Raw genomic sequence first — 27,213 nt, forward strand, 5'->3', positions numbered from 1 at the left:
AAACCCTGCTCTGTCATGAGTTTCATTTCTTTATCTTTGACTGTGGGTTAAAATTAAGAAAAAAATCAATAATCGCTGTTACTGTGTCTTTGTAGTAGATCTGATACAGAACTGAAGATTAAATCAATACTGTCATTTCTGTGTAAAATTTCAGTTATATTTTAAGCTGTTATCACAGTGAATGTGCCTAATGCATTCAATTGTATAACAAAACTAATCATTAATTTTATCTTTACTGATGGAATGTGTCTTATAATATTCTTCAGAACTGGTGTTTGAAACATCTGGTTACTTTTTGCCATATTTTAGGAGAAACCATAGTATTGGTATAATATCTCTTATACTAATCTAATCCCATTTCAGCTTTTCCATTCATATTTTGTCCCCTTGCAACAAGGATATGCAAAGAATGAGTAACTGTTTTGTCAACAGGGACCATAATGATTAAAATGCAAACAGTAAATACGACTTCAGGTCTAGAATCGGATTATAGGATTAAAATGAATGAAAAACTGCTCTGTAGTAGGATTGCAAAGTTCCAATCAATATCAACCTTTCATATTTTTTAAAAGGAAAATGTGGGAGGTAAAGAAATAAGGCAAAGGAAGTGCAACTTGAGGTTGTTAGAGATGCTTTAGTTTCTTGATTTCATTTTGTTTTATCCGTAGGTCCCATTCAGAAAGCTGCAGTGTCACCAGGGTTCCATGCTTTTAGTTTACATTACAGCTGTTGTGCCGCACTATATTATTTTGCACTTGCATTTTAAGGGTTAAGAACAGCTGTCCTTAGGTTAATACAGTAAAAGGGAAGAAGTAACAACAGGTAGGAGGATACCGAACAGCTGCGCGTGAGTGAGTGTCGGGCTGCCATGGAGCCCAGCCCTTCACTGCAGGGTGCCTTTACCCACTTGAGAAGGAGGGCGGCTGTGCCTGTGCATTTCTGTGCTTTTGATTTTCTGATGTGGATGRAGTGCATCATTTACCTTTTTTAATCAAAGAAGGATGTGTTGGAGAAGTCTTTCCTGGTTAGTCTGACTACAAAGGCAAGATCAGGAGTATGACTCATGGACGCAGGAGGAATGGGTAGTGAAGCTGCTTTAACTGGTCTTAGTGCTCTCCCAGTACTTCACTGCTGGTGGGCTCTTCCTGCTGCCCTTGGCCTGTTCCTTCCTCCTCTCCCCACTGCTGCTGCCAGTACAGCTCCCATGCCCAGGTTTATGTTTGAGTCCTCAGACGACCACATCTTCAGGGGCATGCRAGGGGCATTCTCCCCCAGCTGTGTTCAAGACTTAAGTATTTATATGCTGCTTCAGCCTTTTCCCCCATTGTAGATGGCTGGAGGATGGTAAAAAACTGAGTCAGTGTTATTTCAAATATTGTTCAGGACAGCTGTACTTCTTACTTCAGTAAGAAGTAGATTTTCCAGCAGAAGGCATATCTCCTGGATCCATGAGAAGTGCCACCTCATAAGGAACTGGATTCTGAAAGCCTCTGTTCTTTACATATTATCTGTGTGATGAGGCCATGTTTTCATCTTGAACAATCAAGCTAAGATAAGTGAAGGTTTGGGATGCATCTGTAGTTGTTTGCCTTTTCAGGAATAAAGGTGCTTGTCACTTTCTAAAAGTCAAGCCTGCCTGAGAAGATCTCTCCAAAATTGGCAGCACTTTAACCAGTCTGTTTGTTGTTGTTTTTTTTAATCTTACACAAAATGTTAGTTACATCTTTTTAGACACCTAGAGGAATTCAGCTATAAATAGGTTGTAAGTAAGTTTTTTGAAGAAGTTATTGTTATCAGGAAGTCTAATGTGTCTTAGCATAAATCAGAAGTATTTTGGTCATTTTACGTGCTGGGTCGACTGTTATGGCAGTTTGACTCTACATACATAGACACTGCGAAAATAAACAGTCCTGCTATTTACATTTAGATTGTAGTTACAGTTGCTGTTGTTCCCTGATATTTGGCACCTCCTGTCCTTAAAGGCAAGTCTGACTGGGTGCTGCGTCACATGCTTATAGTGCTTCCAGAACTGAGCAGCTACTTCCAGAAGCTGCTGTGTAGCACCATGTATAGTTCCTGATTATCTTACAGTAGCTTGAAGAACTTTGCACTGCACTCCACTCTGTGGTATTGGCCTGTCCACAAATTCACAGGAAGTCAACAGCACGGATAAAATTGCTTCTCTCACCAGAAAAGCTTCATGCTGTACATTTGATGCCTTTCCTTGGTTTAAGAAGAGGGTCCTGCAGTCATTCTTCTTGAATCAGTGAAACCTAGGCATATTCAGAAGCTAGAGCAAATGGAAGAGAGGTAAAGTCCACAAAATTGGGTTCATGTGGAGTGGCCCAGGCACAATATCAAGCACAGGGCAAAGATGAAAGGCAAGAAAACCAAAGCTTGGGAGCTTTGTTGGAGAGAAGTAGGAAATAGGGCATAGGAAGACAATAAAGCATAAAGTCCTGCAAACATGCACAGGCAATGCCCGCCAGCAGCTTGAAACTGGCTTCAAAAGCAATACTTATTTGAACTTTCACTTGCAGCAAATTGAAGGGAATTTGTATTTTCTTCCCCATTTTCCTGTCTTAATCCCACTGAAAGAACAKGGCACTAAGCAGTGACTATCATCACAATGCATTTCTGATTAACAGCAAGGGCACAAGGGCACTCTCAAAATAGAAGCAAAGTCAGAATTGTTTTAAATCACAGTGTTGCAGAAGTATTAAAGCAGAAGCCATAATTTTAATGTGTTCAAAAATAAAATACATGCTACTGTAAATGGTTGTGTACATTCATCTAGCTGCTACTGCCTGCCATGACCTTTTGCATTAGGTTTCTGTGATTCATCTTTTCTTTTGTTTCAGAGAGTCGTATGATTCTGGATGCCTTTGCCCAACAGTGCAGCCGGGTTCTAAGTCTTTTAAATTGTGGTGGAAAACTACTGGACAACAATCACTCTCAGTCCATGATTTCTTGTATAAAGCAGGAAAATCCAAATTATAGCGAAAGACAAGAGCAGTGTCAGCTTGGGAAAATGGTCCATAGTCAGACGTCAGACATTTTAGACATAGAGATGCAGTATATGCAAAAGAAACAACAAACCTCAGCCTTTCTGAGAGTTTTTACTGATTCCCTTCAGAACTATTTGCTTTCTGGGAGCTTCCCTTCTCAGAACACCTCCTCAGTAAATGATTTYAGCCATTTGGCAGATGTGGATCCGCTTTCAACCTCTCCAGTACACACTTTAGGTGGATGGACATCTCCAGCAACTTCTGAATCTCATGGTCACCCGTCATCTTCTACACTTCCAGAGGAGGAAGAGGAGGAAGAGGAAGAAGGTTACTGCCCTCGATGTCAAGAGCTAGAGCAGGAGGTAATTTCATTGCAACAAGAAAATGAGGAGCTTCGTAGAAAATTGGAGAGCATTCCAGGTAAATAATCCCCTGCCATATAATATTTTCAGTCAGTGATAAACATAATTTGGGTAATAGATTGTTGTAAGTTCTAGTCATTTGATTAAAGGTTGCAGTCATGGTTATCAAACACTGGAATTTGTCTTCAACCAAAATTCCTATAACTGTGCCCACCAGAAAATTACCTGCTGTTACTCATCCATATGAATTGTGGGTCCTAGGCTAATGAGCTGTGTTCAGGACGTATGTGTACTTGCAATCCCAAGTCCCAAACTATCAGTCGGTTTATCATGGTAATCTGAAACTTAAACTTTTCTACTTAACTATCTGTATTGTAGTTTAAGTGTTGTTGCAGCTTATAAGCCTAATTCCTTTTTGGAGGTCCTTTTTGGTTTCTTAAAGAAACTATTCAAAGTTATGTCCATACTTCTAACAAAATGCATTCAGTTTTTATCTTGAACAGTGTTTCTTAAACCTCTCTTAGCTCAGTGAAAACCATAAATCTCCTCCCATTCATCTTCAAATAAAATCTGAAAAAGGCTCCACAACAACTTCTCCAGTTCAACAGTATCTACCAGTCACTTTAAGGGGGAGAAAGAAGCAGAATACCATATCCAGTAGAAAACCCCTCTATAAAAAATCCTTCCATGCCCCTTTAAACACAGGACTTCTGCTGTTAAGAGGCACCAAGATATTCAAAGAGCGGTATCAGATGAGAACAGTGTCTTGACCCCACATCCTCTTGATTTTAAGCACAAGCAAAAATGCACTTCAAATAATAATACTAAAAGCAATTGGAAATTAGTAAAGATAAAATAAACAAGTATAAAACGCACTTCTTTTCTGACACATCTATACACAATAGGGAGTTGCAACATTGCTAGCTAAAATTTGAAATGCTTAGGTCAACACTATGCAAAGTTCATTGAACTAATCCCTAGATGAGAGGAAAGCATAGATAACTTAGCTGGACTGCAAGTGAGAGAAAATATTCCAAAGCTGCTAGCTATGTGGAGAGGAAAAAGACAGCAACAAACTGCTGTCAGAAAATGCAGGTGCAGTTTCAAAATCCGAGCAAAAAGGAATCAGGAGAGGGAGAGTAGTTTTCACCATTCTTCTCCCCAGCTATTGATGTTCTATTATTACTTATTTGTATTACATGGGGTTGTTCTTTTGTGTACTGGTCCATAGCTGCTACCAGCAAATCTTGTAACCGACATTGTCCAGGGCAGAGAAAACCCCAAATTTTGAATACTGCCTCCAAAAATCTCGAGTCCCCATAACTTGTACACAGTGGACACTTATTGGATTCAGTGATTCATGCACCACATGGAAGCACTATGTGACAAAGGGAATCCTTTGGACTTCATCTCCTGTTGAGGCATAGTTTCAGAAATATAAGACCAAAAATGATCATTAGGGTCTATAATCTGACCTACAGCTTTCATCCAGTGATCTATATAGAGTCCAATAACTTCTCTCTGACATTGTCTAAAGCATAACTTACATTCAACTAAAATAATATCCCAGATAGTCTCCAGTCCTGAGCTGAAGACTCCGAGAAGCAGTGGATCTATGGTTTTCCCTGACAGTTGATTCCAGTGGTTAATCACATTGTTAAAAATGTGTGCCTAATTCCCTGCCTGAATATCTGACATCAGCTTTTATCCATTGATTTTTATGCAGTGCTCCACTAAATGGAGGGCTATTTAGTACCAGGTACTCTTTTCAGATAAAGGTACTTTCATACTGAAAGCTGACTTAATTTCCATCTTTAGATAAACTAAGCAAACGGAGCTGTTTAAACCTCCCAAAATGAGATGAATTCTTCTTTATTAGTCTTTTCTCCTCTCTGCTCATTTCTTTAAAATTTGGACATTGGCAGTACATGTAATATGTTCATGTCTGCCTGAGTGAAAGTGAATAGTCTCTTTGTTCCTACTCGCTGTTGCCCTGTTTATTTGGCCCTAGGTTGTGTGACTGAGCACAACAAGCGCCCAAACAGCTCCCAGAAGACAGCTTCTCATTCTGTGTGCATTTTTTCCTGGACAAGTAACTTTGTATTTGTCTGTATTAAGTTACTAACTGATCCAGATTGCTTTGACTGCCCTGTTTTCCCCTTATTTGCTGGTTCACCAATTTTTGAATCATCCAGAATTTTTTTGATTGTTTTTACATTAATTTCCAGGTCCTGGTTAGAAATGTTGAATGGTTTTGAGGCTGCTATCAGTCCTCGTAGACTCCTGCTAGAAACTCTTCTGCTCATGATGATCCCCCATTGACAAATACTTGAGATGTCAGTAGCAAGTTCTTAATCAATGGATGTTATAGTCTACTGAGGTTGTATATTGCTGCTTTTACAATCAGAATGACACAGTCATAGTAAATTAAATGCCTTTTAGGAGTCTAGGTATGTTACATCTATTCAACTAAACTTTATCAGTCAAACCTGTAATCTCATCAAAGAGTGACCTGTAATCTCATCAGGTTAGTTTGACAAGATCAGCTTTCCATAAAACCATTTTGACTGGCATTAATTATATTCATATTCTTTAGTTCTTATTCAGCTGAATCCCATGTGTGATTTCCTGTATTTTGCCAGGATTAATGCCAGGCTAAGCAGACAGTATTTACCTGGGTCATTACAATTAAACTTCATCTCACTTTAAAAGAGGGTAAAGTCACATAAATATAGTCCTTTTTCACTATCCAGGAATAATGAAACACCTTGTCAGTGGCATATCAATGGAAACAGAAAAATCTAAAATAAATATGCAAGGATATATGACTTCATTAGCTATCATAACATTATCGTGAAATGCATCCATTGCTGTCTGGGTGATATATATATACGTATAGGACTAGAATGAACCAAGTGTTTGAGGAAACATTAAGGACCACAGAAGCTACCATTCTGGTATTGCTACATGCTAGCACATGGTCTGAGCTCCCCAGTTAGTCCCCACAGCCACCACTGAGCAAGTTTAATCAAAAATCAGGTAAAGGAGTAAAATGTATGATTTTTTTTGTCTCAAAAGCTGATTGTACTCTGGTGAGGTTCCGCTACCAGAGAAGCTGCCACAAATTTCCTTATGACTTGAAACACCCAACTCTGTATGTGAAGAGGGGCAATGCTGATTCTTTGCCCAGAGCACTTTTGCTGATCAAGGCAACTTTTGCAGGCCTCATGAGGGACACAAAAAGGCCTCCTCAGAGGATTTCGGTATTGTTTGTCCCCATCAGTCATGTAAGAGTAGTCTCAGTGAATGCACAAACTACCTTCCCTGCTTGCTCATACGTCTCAGGCTGGGTGAGATTAATGCAGAGGAAAAGTGACTTTAAAGGCCACCAGATTAGCATGGAGGCTGTTATACTGTCCTTTCAAGTTGCTGAAGGAGGGGTTTGTTGACTTAGTGTTTTTTGCCTTTCACCTTGAGAGAGCAGGTCTGTTAGGCTTGTCAGGGAGAGCCCAGTGGGGGCCTGGTAGGAAATGCACACAGTGCCCTCGACCCAAGAGCCGGAGGCTGCCAGCAGCAACTCCATAAACATGATAAAAGCATCAGCCCATCCCTTCTGTTCTATAACTGTCTCTGAATCATTTTGTCTTTTCTTCCTGAAATACTTAGCATTTTTTCACTTTCCATATGCAAAGGCCCATTTAAAATCCATGAGAGTTTGCATTCTAAAAATAGCTGCCACAGTACTGCTCTAACTGTAGCCTTGCAAAACACCATTTGCATTGCTCACAAAAAGAATGCCAGGAAGAAGTGTTTTCTGACAAAATGTAAAGGCAATGACATTTTTTGTAACAAATATTACAGAGGAAAAATAGATACTCCTACATCTTTTGGACATGGAAAATAAGATTTTTCTGTCATCAGCACTCTTCCCTGTGGCCCTCAATGCGGTTATAGAAGCCCTCCAGTGTTGTAATATCTTTTTGGCTATAGCCTACCACTCTCTGGCAGATCACCACTGGAGATTGTGGGTGAAATACTGCATATGTTTTGTTTCTTGTTTTATTTTTCTCAAAAAATACCCATTTGATTTGATGGAAACGATGAATAAATTTGTGTGAAATCACAATTGTTTCAGATATGGAATAAATGAAGAAAAAATCATATTGCAGTGCTTTTGTTTTGGAGCAAAGTAACACTTTGGAATTTGTGCAGTTTTCCCAGTTATTTTTTTAGGTAAATACATTAACTAAACATTTTCAGTTTCCATTTCAACTGAAAAAAGAGAAACATTTTCGTTCAGTGTGTTATTTTCTTTTGTTTTGATACATAAAATCAGATAATTCCTGGAAGGAGTTTGGCTCTTTAAAGTTTTGAGACCTTAAAGAACAGAGTAAAGTAATCCCATCTATAGGAGGAGAAAAATGTGACCTAATCTCTTTCCTCTGTACAAAAATTATTAGGGCTCTGGGACATTCCCAATAGTAAAATTAAAGAGTTATTTGTGAAACTGCATGTAAGACTTGGATCTAGACCAGACAATATGTAAGAACCTTGTGCAGTGCTCCTCTGATTCTGCCACTATGATTTTCTCACAGGTTTAGGCCTAAAAGGGAGAAAATATTTCCAAGTGGTTAAAGTAAAGGCCTGGAGTCATGAGTGAGGGTTCACCTCCTGGTGCTCTATGCTTTGCTGCCTGATTTCAGGCAAACCAGCCTGAGAATACCAAACAGGTGCAAAAAAGTAAGAGACGGCAATGGGTGGTTAACACAGTAATTGTASTGGCCTTATGGGCCCAGCAGCAAAAAATATCCCAGCAAGAGAAAAGATGGCAGTGAAGAAAAAAATGAAATCTAGAGAGGTGATAACATAAAGAGAAGAAGTGCATGGTGGCTAGAAGTAGCTAAAGCAAAGCAGGATTTGCAGGTAGAGTTAATATCAATGTAATTGAAAAAGTCAAAGTTTTCCAGAAGGGCTTGTGTGCCCAAGGCTTGACTCTTTTTTTTCCTGACTATGTCAGACAAGCTAATAAAAGATATTACTTTCCCCTACAAATCCTGTCCTTTATATTTTTGGAGCATCTCATTTCCAAAGATTCTGCTCCAGCAACAGCGTAGATAAAGCAGCCATCAAGGGTTACGACAAAGATTTTTTTCCTGTCTTTTTTTTTTCCTTTTTCTTGATGTTCACATTTAACTGGTTCTTTGGTTTCCCTTGATGTTCWGGATGTTTTGGTCTGATCTCTGGCCTTGTTCTGCTGTTCAGCTTCAAAGTGTGAAGTTACGGTAGTAAGCGAGCCTGTGCAGTCACCAAGCGCTTTACAACAACTGTTCTGCAAGACAACCCCTCTGAATTTGAGTGTTGTAGCACAGCTTTGCTTTCAGCTTCAGCGTGCCAGTTTAGTTTCCTAAAGCACTCTCTTCTGAGTACAAAAACACTTACTGAAACACATAACTGCAGCAGAACATGACTTTATTAATCTGTTTTCTCTGTTCTTTAGTATTAGATTTGGCCTTGTAAAAATCTGCAAGAATTTGTGTGGGAAAGTTTTGGTTAAATACCTTGGGGAACAAAAGCTATTGGGAATTTTGTGGAAAATTCTGATTCACCCTAGCTAGACTGAAGAAGCCCTGGAGAAATCTGTCTCAAGTTCAGTTTGTGTTTTACAGGTCAGCAGTTATCGTTTTAGTGACACAAACTACTGCCCCTACTCATCATAGGCTCCTTCGTTTCATTATTATTTATTCGGAATATAAATGTACGTAGAGTTTTGTAGGCGAGGTCCCTGTCCTGAAGGCTTTACAATGAAAGTGAGGCTTAAAGGACAAGAAGAGGCAGCTTCCACTAAGCAGGAGGAATGTGACGAAACATGGACAGAAACAAAAGCCACAGAAGCATGTGGCAGCATACCTTAAATGACAGAAATGCACAGCTGCCTTCTTTTGTCTTTTTTTTCTTCTATTATTGTTTAGGCAGGGGTTTATATCCCGGGGCATAAAGAAGGGGCACATTCTTCTTCCTGGAAGAAAAGCTTTACACAAGGAAATTAAGGGAAAAGAAAGAAAAGGGTTTTCAGGTACAGATTTACAGAAGTAAAAAGGTTTTGCATTCCACCTGGAAAGCACAACTGAGACAGACATTTTAAAAATAAAGGGATATTTTGCTATTTTTTTCCCCCTCCCTGCTTTTGGCAGCCATGGTAGGTCATTTTAGCCAATTTTTAACGCACTTTTGCATGTAGTGTTGATTCCTCTGCTCTCAGCTTTCTGCTGGCTGCTCTCCCTAAAAATGTGTGCTGTTTTTGTTTTACCATCAAATTACAAAAATCCAGATTTGTCAGGTCTTGAACACTCAGATCAGTTATTCTTTACTAACCCTCATCTCTCCTTGCTCCTCTCTTTTTTCCACCTCACCACACCCCAACAACTTCCCTTCACAGGCTGTCCATGAAGCTTTAGCTAGCTTTCAACTCACTATTGAAATAAATGAGTGCATGAGCTCAAATGATACAAGCTGTGCTATTCTGCACACTTGTCCAAATCTCAGGCGGAGCAGGGTCTCAGTTTATATCGTAAGAAATTCTCACTACCATCTCGTTCATCAGCAGGTTCTGTATTATTTGTTACATCTTTTTGACAGTCAAGCATCAGTTTAGAATGGCCCTAAAATGAACTTGAGTGAAGAATTGCTCAAGGTCAAGCAAAGGAGGACACAGAGCAGTGCTGGGCAAGTCTTAACTAACAGCTGTCAGTCTGGGTGGGATGGGTATATATGCACACACTTTCCACTYCTCCTCCTCGCTAACCATTCAGAAGTAAATGGTCTTGAATGCTGAGGGATTCACGCTCAGACAGGTGAAACACGAGAAGGAATACTAGTTATTCTCAGTTATGAGCACAAAATCTCATTCGTGAACAGGATAACCAGCTTCCTCACTGGCTAGTTCTCGGGGGGCTGCGGTGGGAGGCCGCCCTGCAGGGACACCAGCCAGGCCGCGAGCGAGCGAGCCCATCTCACGAGGGCTGCCCAGTGCCCGAGGAGCACTGCCGAGGGTTAATGCAGTTTCATGGAGCAGCCGGGTACCTTCTTTAGAGCAAGCTCAAGTATCTCTTTGTAGCACTCTGTTACGCCAGCATAAACAGACCTTGAGTGTACTACACTGAAGGCCTTATTTTGGGGGGGATAAGTAAGAGTCCTCATTTTGACAGATATCAGTACAAGTGATCATGACTCTTGTTACATTTATAATGAGCAAAAAGAGTTCAGCCCAACCAGTAATACAAATATTCTTGGTACTTTATAAAAAGTTGGTTTCATAAAATCAAAAACAATTATCAGAGCTGAAAGTAATAAAGAAAATAAGAGTGGATGATAATTGAGAAACATTCAAAAACATTTTATTGAAGGCCCAAAAAGGATGTCTAGGAGAAAAGGAACCATGCTGATTATAAAAACAATGAGCTTAGAGGGAAAGTGAAGAGCAATTACAAATATACCGGGTGGAGGAAAGGGGAAGTTGGTAGAATCAATAAAAAGCAGAAGTTAGGAGCAGTAAAAAATTAATATGGAAGCAAAAAAACATCTGGAGCATTCTGTGGGCAGCAGCGTTAGGATTGATTGGGGGCATTCTTTCCCAGGCAAATTAAAGAAAATAAAAGGAGTCCTAATAATGGTATTGGTTCATTACCAGGTGGAAATGGTAGGTTTTGTCCGTAATATGGAATTGTTCAGTAAATACTTCTTTTCTCATACCTAAGAAGAGTCAAATGATGCAGTTGTGCCACCATATGACGATGATGGTAATCAGGAAGAAATATTTCAACTTCCACAGTAACTCTGGGTGTTAGCACACGCTGAATAGCAGCTTCAGCTGGGACTGCAACCCCAGCTGTCTGCTGCAACCTCCGCCCCGACAATCCAATGCAGAGGGACAGCTAAAGAGCTTGTGAGTCAGCACCAAAATTGCCGCCGTTTTTAGAAATGGTGAACAGATGCTGATTTCAGTTCAGGCCAGGACAGTTCAGGTTGTAAGACAAAATGGTTGAAGAGCCACTTCATGGGCAGTCGCTCTTGCAGAGGCTGCCGGCTCCCAGAGAGCTGCAGGGCAGGCCGCGGGGCGTAGGCACTGCGTAGGCACACCGGCTCTGCATTGCTGAGTGCGCAGCAACATCTTACCAACAACACTGGGCAACTGCTACCAACGCTTGGTGTTTTATAGATCACGAGATTTGGACAACTCACTTCAGGAGCTAAAACAAAAATGGAAGTAGAGGGAGAGGGACCTAACTATGATATTCATTAAGTTTTGGAATATTTGGGATGATCCAGAAGCCTGAAAGATGCAAATACTGTATCAGTTTTTTTAAAAGCATACATGAGATGGCCGAGACAATTGTAGGCCTGTTGACATAATACTGATCCCAGAAAAATAACTGCACGGCTTATCCAGGATTCAATAATAGAGTATTAAAAGAAAATAATGGAGTTAGTACCAGTCAACATCTTGCCAAATTATGGTTTTGATGAGATGAAAAGTTTGGTTGATGAAAGTATTGTGGAGGTATTCAAGGTATTGTATAACATTATGAACAGGAACAGAGATTGATAAAAATGAAAAAACAATTGTAAATAGGGAATTGTCATGAGGCAGCTGAATTTCTAGAGGCATCTTTTGTGGAGCTGTTTGTAGCCTATGTTTTTAATATTTTCATCTGCGTCCTGGAAGAAAATATAAAATCATTACTAAGAGTTTAGAGATGCTAGAGCTAGCAGTGAGTGAGGAAGATGACAGGTTATAGACTCAAACACTGTGCACTTAATACAACCCAGTGTAATACCATATATTTAGGCACAAAGACCGTAGGCTTTACTTCGTTTCAGCCACTAGGAAGCAGAGAAAGATTTGGAAGATGTGGTGGATGTCTGGCTGAATATTGCTGCACAGTGTGGCCAAAAGGGCTGGTATGACATTTGGATCTACAAACCCATCAGTGGGTATAGGGACTCTGCTTTTAGCACTGACAGGCCTGTTACTGGATACAGATGCCCATGCATGAGCCCAGCAACTCAGGAGGGTTAATGTTCAACTTGGAAATGTTCAGCCGAGAGCCACAGAAAGTGTCAATGGACTGGGAAACTTGCCTAGAAAGAGAGAGGAATTAAATTGTTTGGCATAACAAAGAGAAGTCTAAGATGATTTGACCACTGCCTATAAGTATGTAACAGGCCTTTTGTATTTGTCATCCAGGAAGATACACATGCAAAGTGCAAATGAGGCTTACATTTTTAAGGGAGGAATAGTACACACTAAAACAACTAGCTAAGGGTAGAGCCTGTGTCACTGGAAAATGATGACTTGAGTTTTACTGGTTGAGAGTCTGGTGCAAGGAGGATTTAATCTGGGGGGTTTCGGTGCTGTACAATGCAGGAGGACAGTCTAGCAGATCACACCCTGGCTTTATTAATCAGCACAGTTTGTAGGCAACGCACCGTTCAACTATTTATTAGAAATTATGATATTCCACAGAGAAAACTATGACAAACTATGCCAAAGAAACACTTGTTACAGCATATGGTAACAGTTTACTGCCTAGAAAAACAGTGAAGTCTTATAACTCTGATCAATAAGCGATGAAGACCTACCACCTCTTATGCATGTCCTGTTTATTCACTGCTTAGCATCTGTGCATGACCAGCTTTCCCCCAGCATACAAAATGTTCTGTATCACTTTGTCCTCTCCACTTAGCTTACTCAAAGATCCCTTTTTTTTCCACTTCTCACGGGCCAGATGACTTTGCCACTTTCAGTGCCTTCTCCAAGTCACTGACATTTACAGTTTCAATTAGAAAATAAAGACCATGAAAACTTCTTCATAATGGGCAGGAAAATTACTACCTGCCCTCAGGGTTTCTGTTAAATCATAGCAAGCAACTGTTATTTCTACATTAGCATCTTTTCCATTGGTTACAGCAAGCAGGGATCCTTGTTCTTAGTGTCACTGATAGTGGATAGATGCATAAGCATGCAGAGAATCAACTCTCTAGGTTATGATCTTCTTAACTCTCTAGCGATCACATCAAAGCAAAATAAATAAGCAAGTAGGTTTAAATTATTATTCCCACTCCCATTTGGGAGCCATAGGCTCTTAAAAAGTTGTATCTGCTACAGGCTTTGGAGGAAACAGTTCCTCTTATGTCTCAGTGAAGAGAACATTTGCAGAACCATAAGACAGACACAGATGCAAAACTAAAGCTTTGGCTCTCAGGCCTTGGGCTGCCTTTTTGGTGATTTCCTTTAGGGTTCTGTTGATATGGCAATCCAAGAAGCCTAACTTTGCAAATCGCATCTGTTCTTTGAAAGGCTGAGGTTATTTGTACCCAATAGCTTGTATGATGTGTGCAGGTTTTTTGGGTTAAGAGTCCTTAAAATGTGCTCCAAAGATTAGAATGCTATCAAAATCATACATTTTTGTGCCTGAAACATTATTGCTTTTGTAAAGAGGAAGTGTTAATAAGCTTCAGCTCCCTTTTAGTACCTTCATCTTTCTGGCTAGTAATGAGAAAGCACCAGCTTTTTATCATCTGGATACAGTTAAAGTAGAGCTGTGCTTCTTCATGTGCTGGGGACACAAGAGGCTAAGTAGTTTCTTGTTGTCTTCTTGCTTGTGCCTCTTCCCTTTGGAAGAACATAGGTAAATAGACTTTTGAAAAGTCCATGGTGAAATTACCTATAGGGGGTAAAAGAACACCCTGCTGTAAGATCAGATCCTAAAATTGGAAATTTGTGACACATTATATTCTGTGCTCTTTCAGGGCCTCACATTGCTCCACATAATTACAGGTAATGGTACCAAAGATGGCTGACAGCTATCAGATCATCAGCAGGTACTTTTGTAATAGAGATAACTAGAAAAGCAAATGCAAACTTCACAAACTGTTTTGAACCCAGGTTCATGAGGACCAAAGAACTCCCAGGCTTCCAGATGTTGCTGATGCTTCAGCAACTACATGCTAAATAAACCTGCTAAATAAAAGTGACACATTTAGACAGGGCAGTGATTTCCAACAGCAGGAAAGGGATGCTTGAGAAGCACTCAACTATCCTCCATGTGCAAGTATCAGGCATCTTTTCTTTCAGGCAATAGTATGGTCACCTGTCATGGCCCCTTCCATCATTACTTTCACCTCCGAGAAGGTACCAGGAGATCTGGGTTGCCTGCACTAACTTCCACCTGACCAGGAGTTTATCCAAACCTCAGCACAGGGACTCTGAAGTTGCCCAGGACAGTGAGCCTTGGTCATCCATGAGCCTCTTCCCTGGCAAGCAGATTAATAGCAGAGTAACCTGTGCATGGACATTCCCAGTTTAAGCTTATGTTGGCCATGGCAGACAGCAAACTCATACAAAATTGGTATATTTTGTGTAGGGCACAATTTCCACTTGCGCTCACATAACTTCTACTGGGACACTGCACCTCCGACTTGATGCTAATCAGCAGGGTCATTGAACAGAGCTTTTCCCTGCTGCCCAGTCTATGCCCTCAGTCAGCATTTTATTTTCAGTAGGGGCTTGGATAGCACTGGTTTAGTTCATCCCTATCATCATCATTATGATGAGCACCATGTGCTGAAGAAAATCAGCCTTTGTCAGCTGAATCCCTGACCTTCTCAGACGAGGTTCTCCAGGCAAGTTCATCCAATCCCCTGTGACAGTCACAGTGCAGGATAATGACCACAGAGATTTGGTTGTGCTGAACAAAGTGTAAGAAAAAGTTCCCAAAATATGATCTCATCCTTCAGATCATCCACCTGGAAAAAAATTTTTTTCTTCTTCCCCCATGACCTTTCCTGTATATAAAATTGGAAAAAAGGCCATATCCTTTCATGACACACACGTCCTCCAAATGTCCAGTGCACTAAAACATTTTCTGAGATTATCACATTTTTCTCCTTTATTCCACCTAGGAACTTGTTGTATTGATTGAATGTTCTGATTTCTGCTATATGTAAATACACAGTTCTTATTACAAGAAGGTTATAGGATATGTTGGCGAGATTATTAAGCTTGACTGCCCTTCTGACTTTTTCAGAATTGAAACATTTTCTAAAACCATCTGATGACACTTAAAAGTGCTCTTTTTCTGCAAAAAAATCATCCACGCTCCCCTGCTCATGTACTTCAGCAATGTCACTGTGTAGCAAATACTGAGGCGCTGCGCTGGCCTAGCAATAAGCAGTGAAGTCATTGGAGAAATTAAGCGGGTACCAGTTACTTGAAATGCTAACTTTTAACTAACTCACAACCTTATAACCTCATATGGCAAAGTATATATCAAATGAAGCAGGAGCAAATACACTGATGGTCTTTACAGAAAAGTCAGCATGTGGAGAAATGACATATGAATTTCTCCATATCAGGCCCTTTGCACTGTCTTCCCTATCTGGACTACTAAACATAACATCACTTAGTCCACATGCAAAACAGAGTAAAGTGCTTGGACAGGGTCATGGTTACTGCACAGTATGAATGCCCAGGAAACAGTGCAAATATCTGGGGAAGAGCACTGCAAATTAATATCCTACCTTAATACATTTTCAGTGATTTGAGTGCTTCCTTTTTGATTGCCAGCTTAAGACAAAAACAGCCCAAAAATACTAAATTTTTACAGCTGTAAAGGCTGAATACCAAAAAGTAAAAAAGAAGGAACACTGAAATATTTTTTCTGGACTTTAGCTGAAGCTTGGAAGATCTCTAATGTTTTACAAAAACAACCCATAGAAACTGAGACTGACAAGGTACCTTAAAAATTATGCTTATTTAGTCAAATGTCAGTCTTAATGTTGGGTTAATATCTGTTTAATTCTCCTGCTATGTCTCAGGCTCAGGAGAAAAGTACTGTATCTCAGAAATACTCTGGAGTTAATCAGGGATGTGGCAGCATCTGCTTAAGAGAGACCCATAATTGAATCAGACCTAATTAACCTATCACCTCAGCAGAAGGGAATAGGATGTTGGTGCCACTACTGAAAAGGAGGAGAGGGATGGGAATGGAAGAGGGGAGGAAAAAAACAAGAGAAATAAAACAATTTGCCTAACACCTAGTTTTGTAACAAATTTGGGAGGAGGGAGGGAAAAGATATTAAAGTATATGAATCATTAAATCTATTCAGTGTAGTTAATCAGTCTATAGTTTCAAAAACATTTGAGCTTATTTACATGTTAATCAGTGCATGATTTAGGTCTAAGAAATGTTTTCTCCTGTGTATGGTTTGGGCTGTTTACAGTATTTACAGATTTTTTTAATTATCATTACTGCTGACCTAGTTTATATTTGTAATCATTATAATTTCAAACTAGAAAAACCTTTGAAAACTAGTGGGCAGAAAATAAAAGCCTCAACATAGGAACTACAACATCTGTTGTACGTTTATTGTATGAAATGGCTGCACAAAACAAAATGAGGAATATTTCCTATTTGAAATAAATCTCAGAGAAGTACCAGACAGATTCTGAAGAACACTGCTTGATTTAATATTGTTGTTCTATTTTGTGCTAGATAGCTAATATACAGTAATTGCAATTTGTTTCATGCAGTGCCCTGCCAGACTGTTTTAGATTATTTGAAGACTGTACTTCAGCATCACAACCAACTTATGATACCACAGCCAACAGACCATCCGACTGAGGTAGTATACAGTGAAGACAAGCTACATATCTTTATGTTTAAAAAGTCATTGAAAACATGTAGGCAAATAAATCAGTAGGTGCTGGAAGAATATATTTAGTAAAATGACGTAAAATCTATATGAAACTGTCATTTTTAGGTACAGTAACGCTCCAAATGGAAGAGAATCATCACTAACTTAATCTAAGATGACTTTATTGAGCAATGCATAATGCCCTCCAACTGTACCAACTGCAGTCGTGTTGCTCTGTATAATTTTTCTCTCCTCTTTCCTCAGAAACATCACTTTTACAGGTGGCCTTTAGACTAGGGCTGGTCTGGTGAAAACCCTGCGTGGGGCTGGGAGATGAGCTCGCCTGTGGGCGCTGCTGAGCGCCCTCCCGGTCCCCGCTGCCCGGTTAGCTCGGTCGCGGTAGCTGCATGCTGGCCGGCCGGCTGCGAGCGGGGCAGGAATGGCCAGGGGCCGAGGGCTGCGAATGCGGGGCACGAAGGAGAGAGGGAGCACGGCGTTAAGGGTCAGGCTGGGGCAGCACAGCGACAAGGGACAGTCGCCTGGGAGAGGAAAAAGCAGGGCCTGCCTCTAACTCTGCGTGGAGCCTCATATTGTCTAATTCAGGCTCATATCGCCTACTGCAGTGGTTTGAACTGGAATACACATTGCCTTCATTTTATGGGCAGACCCATAATACAGACTTCTGATAGTATTTGGAAGGGTGTTGACAGTTATATGCTTGATAAAGAATTTGGGGGTTTTGCAATTATGTTACTTTTGAAAGTGCTGCAGTGAAAAAGCTGGAAATTTAAGTCCTCCTCTTGTCTAGAAGATAGATATATAGATTTAGATAGCAGCTGTAGTGCAACTCATGTTAATTTTGCTCCAGTGTGTTTCTATCCAGGCCTGTAAAAATGCCCCAAATGAAGTGGCTTTCAGCATTGAGACTTTTCTTGCTTAGACTGTCCGTATTTGAGGCACTTACCATGCATGTTTTCAGATGTTTAGTGTATACATGTCACTGGCCATTATTCACGCAAACAAAATCATAAGAGGGAAGACATAGGTCTAGTCTAACCTTGCATCACTCTTCACCTAAATTGTAGGTAGTACAAGTCTCACACAGCCCAGCTTACTAGAGCTTCACTGAAGACACTTTGCAGCAGTTTAGGATTTGCATCACTTTGCTTCTCCATTCAGTTTTATCCTGTGCAGATTAATATATATATAAATATAACATATATATATCATTAGCTGTTATCACTCAAATGTATTCCAAGCTTTCATTTTCCTTTTTTATGCTCTTTTGCTTAACTAAAATTTTCAAGCACTACAGAAATGAGGCTGTTCTGTAAGGTCCCACATGGAATAGCTTGTCATGATGTGACAACATTTTTTATTCAGTTAAACACATACTAAGATGCTAATCTTTTATTCATAAGCTTAATCATATACAAATATAAGCATGAACACATTTGTACTTCAGTTCTTCCTTCAGGATCATCTTATTTCCTTTCCGGAAGGTTTTTTGTTTGTTTTAGTTTAATGACTGCTGGACGCACCAAACGGCATCAGATATTTGCTAAGAATCTTTTGCCCAGAAGTGCTTTACTTTCACAGGGAGCAATGAAAGCATRTCTGCAGCAGAAACGCAGTAATTGTTTAACAGAGCATAATAACACTATATCATGCCTTTGGAGAAGAACAAGGGAAAATATCCTAAATTTCGATGGGAGTAAGAGAGAAGTATAATAAAGTTTGGGCTGAGGAAATTACACAAAATTTATTATTCTCTTCCCAATTAATAGTAATGAGAGCCCTCATGAATTTGCATGTGGGGCCTTCTACACTAGATTTAAAAGACCGTATCTCCCTTAATACAATACACTTAAACACAAGGGCAGCTTTTTAGGATAGCTTGCTACTTAGCAAAGCCATATATGAACACCCATCCCTAACACACATAAACAAGCCTGGAGCCTTACACTGTGCAATTACAAACTAGCGTTGCATTGCACAAGAGAAGTCCAGTCCCGCCTAGCAGGGCTCAAGAGCAGGATGAGGAGTCTCAAGAGTTAACCAGAGTTTGTACCTTGCATTGGTGTCCATAAAAAAGGTTCTTGCTTTGCTCGTTTTTTTTTTTTTAATAGAGGAAAAGAAGTAGGCTTCAGAAATCTATAGTGGGAAAATTATTAGCTTTAGGTAGAAGTGATGCTGAGCAAGCTGCTGAAAAAAATAAATGACAACATGGGGATCATGTGTATTACCACTTTGATGGAGCAAGTCAAGGAAATATTGCTTCAGCATAAGAGCGTAATACTACCAAAGAGCTTTCTATAGCACCCCTTTCCCCACATTCACAGAGGAAAAAGAGTTGAGCTGGATGAAGGAGAATGTCCTTTCCACAGCAGAGCTCCTCAGCTGCATTATTGGCTTCCCAGTACTTACCTGGCATAAATTAAAGCAGCTTGTTGTGTTGTGATTGCAAAGGGAGGAACTGACCCTGTCCCTTAGACAGCAGTGACAGCTGACAAATGAAGTGCAAAGACGAACTCTTAAATCATAACAGGGTTCAGGTGTAGGTAAAGGGTCTTTCCCTTAGAGATTACAATGCTTGGACTTAAAAGCAACAGGGGGAATGAAGGGTTGAGAGACTTTGAGTGGAGGAGAGGAGCCCATCAGATGAACACAGCCCATCTCATCCTTTATATTTTGGCTACCTTGGCAGAGTTTGGGCTTTGTTTACAGCTGCCTTTGCCAGCAATTTAAACCAAGCCAGCTAGCTTTGCACTGAGGCAAAAAAGAAGCACATGATCACGGTGATGCTAATGCCCTAAGGGAGAGGTGGTGACATCTTAAGTCATATGAGCTGATTCTCTAACAGCCCCYTCATCACATCCTTGGCTAAATTCAGCCTTCCATGTATTTATCAAACTTGCAAAAAATTAAAAGCAAATACCTGAGGAAAAACTTCATCAATGATGCTCCTAAGCTGTCTCCCAGAATGCTTTTATAAACGTATGAAAAGAGGCAAGGGTATTCCTTAAAACAGTTTTCAGATATTGAAGGTCTGAAAACAAAGAGGGTAACTGGAGCAGCTGACCACAAGCACAGCGTGCAGCTGCCTGCCTCGCCTGGACATCAGGCGATGTTCGCTCCACCTGCTCGTGGTGAACTCCTCTCTGAGCTGTTCACTGTATGAAGCTTTTACTAATCGGGCCTCCAGATTCATGTTTCGATAAACATGTAGCTGTAAAAGTAAATGAGTCTCTAGGAGGGTGTGGGCTTTTTTTTTGGTATACTTTAATTACTTGAGAATAAGAATATTAACACTACCATCTTAGGTTAATTGACTTATCCTGAGCTGCAGTATTTTATCAGCAGCAAGAAATAAAGTAATACTGTTTAGGTACAGTTGACTAAGGAGGGCTTATAAATGTGTGTGGGTTACAGGAATCCCCATAATTAGTCCCACAGCACTCATTTAATGTTGGAATATTGAAGCACACAAATTATGAAGGTTAAAAGTAAAATTTGTTTCCAGCTGACATAGTGGCATTTGTGTAAAGCTATAACTTGAGTTAATATGGCATTCATTAATAGTAATGAAGCTTTTAGTTTTCATAGTTGCTTTATTTATTTTCTTTATATTTTTCACAGTAACATAACTGCTGTCAAGTTTCAGGTGTATTCTACAGAAGTAATAAATTTATAATAAAACTAGAGCAAAAAAGTCACCTCTGAAGTAAACCATCAGCTGCCATGAAATGATCTGTTTGATCACTCTCTTCAAAGACCTCTTTTATACATTTTAATACATTAAGAAGAAAGGTTATATTTAAACAGTATCTCTAGCCACTAGTTCTTAACACTTTTTAACCTACCTGTTAAAGTGCAAAGTATAAATAACCACTCTCTCAAAATGCCTTCCTTGTACCTCACCAAATTCTGGTATAGAAAATGGAAATGTAATTTTAAAAGTACTCATTCTCCATAAGAGCAATTGCTTATTCACTACAGTGTGTGTTTCAATGTCAGTATCTCAGCTAGTTAAAAAGCATACTTTTTATTACAACTGACATCTTTTCTTATTTGCCTTGTAAAATATGCAATGGAAATATTTCACTTTTTCAGGGGAGCAAGCAGTTGCTGAACAACTATCCTGTCTACATCACTAGTAAACAGTGGGATGAGGCTGTAAATTCTTCAAAGAAAGATGGAAGACGGCTACTTCGCTATCTCATCAGATTTGTTTTCACAACCGATGAGCTTAAGTACTCATGCGGCCTTGGAAAAAGGAAAAGGTCAGTGCAGTCAGGAGAGACAGGTCCTGAAAGACGTCCTCTGGATCCAGTAAAAGTAACATGTCTCAGAGGTACTGCATCTTTTCGCTCAGTGTCCACCATATGTGATCTCATTTCACCACATTGGCTCTGGCTCAGTAGAGGCGTTTGGCTGACAGTTACAGAACTAGGAGGGGTTTCAGAGGCAAATGGCAAGCAGCCAGAAACCTTCCACACACACACATATATATATGTGTGTGTGTGTGTGTGTGTATGTGTGTGTATACATATGTATATATTTATATAAGGACAGGAAAAAAACACGGCTGCTTATTTAAGAGAGGGGACAAATACAGGAGCACATGATACTAGTAGACATGAAACACCCAGAAGGTAAATCAGGATCTTGATTACTCTTTTTTTATAAGAAAACAACAGGGTAACATTCTTTGATACTGATATGCAACAAAATGAACCCAAGAAATATTTTTAGCCTAAAGTATAGTTAGTATATGACATCAAGGCCATGATGTATCATTGGAGCCAAAAGCATACCAAGTTTCAAAATAGGTTTGAACATTTGTTATGGCCAAGAACATCTACAGGTTAATTAGATAGAAAGTGTATACAAGTACATTGACAAGGATGTAACTTCTTTTCTGGAGCACTGATGCAACATTAAATGAGAAAAATAGTGAACAACTTCCCTGCATGTTTATCAACAAAAGGAGGGGGAGTTTGCAAGCAGTTCACAGTGACAAAGAATGAGGATGCTGGACAAAAGAGAGAAAGGGTCTTGTCTATTATGGCAGTTCACACTTTGGCTTCCTAAAATTCTTAGAAAGGCTTATTATTGGCCTTTATAATGGGACATACAAAATATTACTTTTCAAAGCCCAGCTAAAAACGTGCTCTTTGTATCAGTGTCTGCATTTCATAAATGCATATGGTTAGCATTTCTTTAATTAACTCAAAACTCATAGTATTTTTATAAGCATAATGCAGTTTAGGTTAAACTGACTTCAAGTTTGTTTTTACTAAGCAAAGTAATGAAAAACCTAAATTTTGGTCAGTTGGTGATAAAAGCATTTGTATTCATCTAACTGAAATCCAAAAGGGTTACACATAAGGCTGAGCCTCTGCCCATTTGGATTAGAAGTATTCAGCAAAGCCATGTAGCTTAGACTTTTAGTTGTGGTATATTGATGCAATCAGGCAATGACTCAGTTTTTACATACAGACAAATTAAGGCAAGATTTTTTTGTTTTGTTTTGTTTTTTGTTTTACTACACAGGAACCTCAACAGCTGTTAACCTGTTATATGATACTCTATCAGAGCTTAATAGAAGGGAAGGTACATTGCACACAACATACTGCACAGAGGTCTGGAGCAAGATTCAGGGTCTCAGAGGTTCTCCTGGAAACTGAAGGCTAATACAAGTGTATTAACCATTTACTAAATGGCTTTACATTTCTTCTAATAATTTATGCACAAGCACAGAGTTAATACTCTTTCCTTCCCCTTTCTTCCCCCTGCCTCCCACCAAGATTAACAGTAAAGCCACCTGTAGATGATCTTTTGCTTACTGCTGCTCTCCTTTTTGAGGTACTAAACGTAATGAATGTGTGGAGCACTCTGTGGGGAGAAAGGGAAAGGCCAATTTCCTTAATTTTTGGAAGCTCAAACAGGAAGCCAAAATGTTCAGTGTCTATGGACCAGTTAAGAGAGCAAAACAGGTAGCTATCCCTTTGGGCTTTTGTGTCTGGGTGGGAACACTACACTTTCTGCAATGCCAAGAGTCTGACACCAGCTCCTACCCATTTGCAAGCAAAGGTAACTAGCGTCTGACTAATTCCCAGCACATCCAATTATGCCTTCACACCATAGCAGGAAGCACAAACTGCTCCTCTCTGCACGCTCAGAGTAGATTAAACTTCTATAAACATTTTAAATTTATTCCTGCAACTGACTGATGTCTGGAACTGCTTTAAAACAGCCTGGCACGCCTAAATTACAGCAATGCTCCTTTACACAGTAACCTCATGTGAACATACAAGCTAGGAATTACCACTGCCTGTGCAGATTTACAGGGAAATGAATCTGAAACCAAGATAGCTATCACTTTTGCAGATACACTGCTAGAGGAGCTATGCAGCAGATGAGATACCTTGCAGGCATGGTAACTCATGTTAAAGCACAGTATTCCGTGGTCTCAAGATGTTGTGACAGCAGTGAAGTTACCTTACACTACTTATTGTGCTGTTGGCTCGTCAACAGTAGAAAATAGAATTCAAAGATATCCTGGGAGACCCAATACCACGTGAGGGAATAAATAATGTTGTAGAATAAATAAGAAGCTCAGGTTCCATATAAGATACAGTGTATCCGATATATTTAATAAGATGCCCTCTCATTTAAAATCGTATTTGGAAATTTCAAAGTCCAAATATGCCTATTTTTGAGATATGACTAGCATTTATATCTCCAGAATTGGTAAGGCGCCTTCTGCAAGTTTAGCATATTGCATGTCAAAAATCTGAAAAGAAATTATAAAAAATGTAATCATCTCATACAAATAGCTATACATGCAAGCAGTAGCTACTTAAATAGCCAAATTAAATGTAGTACAATTCATTTTCTTATGCATTGAAAACTATTGCTTGGCTCCAAAAGGACAAATTAGCCCTCTCATCTCATTTAGCTATTTCTAAGGCCAATTTAGTCTTTGAAAAATAGGTGTCATATTCAGAAAGATGAAAAGAGTAGGGCTTAAAATGAAAGATATTCCAAATAGAAAAGAGCACCAAACTGAAATAATGGTAGTGACATTTTCAGGCACATTGTAAGGCTACTGCAGTCTGCAGATGTTCAAGTAACCAGCAGAGGGAGACTGTAAAGATCCAGGAAAGTAATCACAATAAGGTACAAACACACTGCAAGTTTCAAATGAAATACATCCCCTGTTTCATATTAACTTCCCCATGTATTGCACACCCTGAATTGTAGCAATCACCTAGAATTATTTCTTTTTATTTCCACAAGAAGGGATTTTATCTCCTGGTCCTGTGCATCACATAATTAGCTCAGTTACAGCAATATACATTGCATGTGGAGAAATACACTTGCACAGAAATAAAATAGATCCAACTAGCATTATCATGGCATTTCCCATAAGGCTTTACTTCTGCTTAAGTAGAACAATAATGGCCCGTTTTTTATTTCCCATAAACTTTTGATATCCGGGTAACAACAGGTGCTGCAAAGACAAGCTGTTGTGGTTTTTTTTTTTTTATCCTTGCATGTTTTCCTGCAGAGTTCATTAGGATGCACTGTACTTCCAACCCTGACTGGTGGATGCCGTCCGAAGAACAAATAAACAAGGTATTCAGTGATGCAGTAGGACACGCTCGTCAAGGGCGTGCAGTGGGGACTTTCCTTCACAATGGGAACTCATATTACGAAGGGACTGACCATCCGGGATCGCAGGACGAAGTCTTCAATAGAGGTATGCAAGACGGATCTGGTGATTGATGGCAGTGAGAGGAAACTCATACAACAGTAGCAACCAGTTAATTTAGACTATTTGTTGAACGTACCCTGAAGTCATCTAAGAGTCCAAAGCATGTCTGAACACACACAGCACACATTCCAGCTTCTCCATCCTATCATGTCCCAGTTAACAGAAAGAAACCCATTTCAAGACCTACCCTATGAGACTTCTTAGTGCCTATTATTTGCAAATCCTTCATAATCACCTTAACGGGAAACTGCAATTTCACTTCATACAGTTCTAGAGGAAAGGTGATTTTAAAAAAATTACAAAAATTTCTAAAGAAGCAACAGCCACCCTTATGTCTGCCTACTGATAACAAGCCCAGATCTGGACTCTTGGACAGAAAAAACAGATGCTATTTGCTTTCCCCGAGTACAGGATATAAGAACAAGTCTGCATGCTTGTGACAAAAAAGAAATGGTCTCCCATTTCATAACAGAAAGTAGCATAATTATAAATGTTACCTTAAAATACCACACAAGATGGAAAATTCAGGGAATTCCTTTAGCCAACTATGCCAGGAAATTAAGCTTCCTGCCTAAAACAGCAGTGCTCATCAACAGCAAAATCCTTCAAAGACTCAGAACAATAACAGGCCCTTCTAACAGAAARAAATTGCTTTGTATATCGGATAGACACTATATTTATCTAGTTTTCTAGAAGATTAGAGTTGATCATGACAGTTTTCATTAAAAAAAGATTGCTAAAAACAAATTGCTATTTCAGAATACAGGTTCTGCTTTGTCTGTTCCTATTCTKCAGCTATACTACTTCGCTTTAGAGGTTTTAAATTGCCTTTTCTTGTTCTTGCTTTCATTTGTGTTTTGTACCCATTCCTTGAAATAAGAGATCATGCAATGTGCTGGTCCTAATAGTCAGATGCTCCATGCTGCACTCAGGGAGGGGTTGTGTAAGAAGAGCCTAATTTAGCCTTTTGGTTGTAGGGCAGGGGAACATAGGATACAGACTGACCGAGAGCTGTAAAAAACAGAAAAAAATTCTGTGCTAGAACTGAAGCCAATTCTCAACAGAATAGAGTATTGGAAGCAGATACCAACTTTAAAAAAAAATCAGTCCACATAAAATTTTTAACTTCAAAGGCTTAAGAGCCCATCGTCACTCCAAAAGTTTGAAAAAATTGATACACTCTAGAAACACGCAAAGCCAAAGAAACAATACCCTTTCTTTTCAGTGTCAGGATGTTTCAATATTTTTACCTTCATCAGGTCACTCAGGCCAGTGCTGGCATACTTCAAAGCCTGAATCAACTCTTTTTGAGGCAGCATTTTCTGACTGACAAATACAGGGAACTGGTTTTGAGAAAGAAAATTCACTCTACGTTTGATCATCTTTAGTGCTACCTCATCAATGTTGATTCTCCTGACTGTGTATCTCATATGCCCCAGCTCTCCTGACCACCTTGTGCCAACCATTAGGAAAGCTACTAATTACTCCTTTTTACCATTCTCCTCTCCTTCCCGACCTTCTCCCCTCGTGCTGGGCAGGGAAAGGTACACCCAACCCTTTCCTTAAAGATCAGGAGGGCCCTTCTGGCCTGAAGTGCTGCTGTAACTCCTGCCTGACCCTGGGGGAAGGACTGAGGCAGTCTCTCAAATGCCGGCTCACCCACACGATACTTTCTTCCTGCCATCTGTCTCCTCTTTGCCTGCTGTTGTGGATGGTCTCTCGCTGCCAGTGGGCGCGGGGCACAGCCTCCAGCGGGCTTTGGCACGCTGCCCCTGCAGAGCCGGGCCGGGCCAGGCCGTCCCTCCCGCATCCGCCAGCCAGGACCTGCAGGGAGCTTCAGGACACGGGCTCCAGCAGGCACCACCGCAGCTGTGATCTAACCAAGCCAATATGTGCTTTAGGCCCTTAAATGCCCAATACCTCTTAATTCAGTGGGTGTTTTTTTTATTTTATTTTTTAAAAGAGTTTTGAAAGGCTCTCATTTACTTCCTAAAAATGAATACGCAATTTAGTCACATTGGACCTTACCAGGCCAACAGGTTTTGAACAGAGCCCCTCACTGCACTCAGGAGGCGATTTCATCTAAAAGGTCAATGGCATGTAGTGGCCTACTGGGAAGAAACTCAGTGTATAAAAATGTCACAGTACAGATATCCTATAGTAGCTTTTCAGTGTTGAACTTACACTTTTTTAAAAGAACTATAATAGAAGATGTTACATTGCTCAGATGGTGTAAGTCTTACTGGTGTATGTTTAATGTGGTGACACTTGCCAGAACTACTTGGTAAAACGTGTCAGAATGTGTGAGTCAACATTATACTGTAAATTTGTCCACAACCGTATGTATCATGCTGTATTTTTGTAA

At 39.8% G+C, this 27,213-nt stretch overlaps 1 protein-coding gene across 1 annotated transcript; it reads left to right on the plus strand.

Moving 5' to 3' along the window:
• On the plus strand, positions 1–27,213 carry BEND4 (BEN domain containing 4). The gene is made up of 5 exons (XM_026077535.1): positions 1–46; positions 2,862–3,428; positions 16,962–17,053; positions 21,179–21,419; positions 24,642–27,213. Exons 1-5 carry the CDS (start codon positions 16–18, stop codon positions 24,857–24,859), a joined length of 1,149 nt encoding a protein of 382 aa, XP_025933320.1. The 5' UTR covers positions 1–15; the 3' UTR covers positions 24,860–27,213.

The sequence above is a fragment of the Apteryx rowi genome, unplaced genomic scaffold (assembly GCF_003343035.1).
Source record: "Apteryx rowi isolate R43461 unplaced genomic scaffold, aptRow1 scaffold_457, whole genome shotgun sequence".
In the NCBI taxonomy this organism is placed as follows: Eukaryota; Metazoa; Chordata; class Aves; order Apterygiformes; family Apterygidae; genus Apteryx; species Apteryx rowi.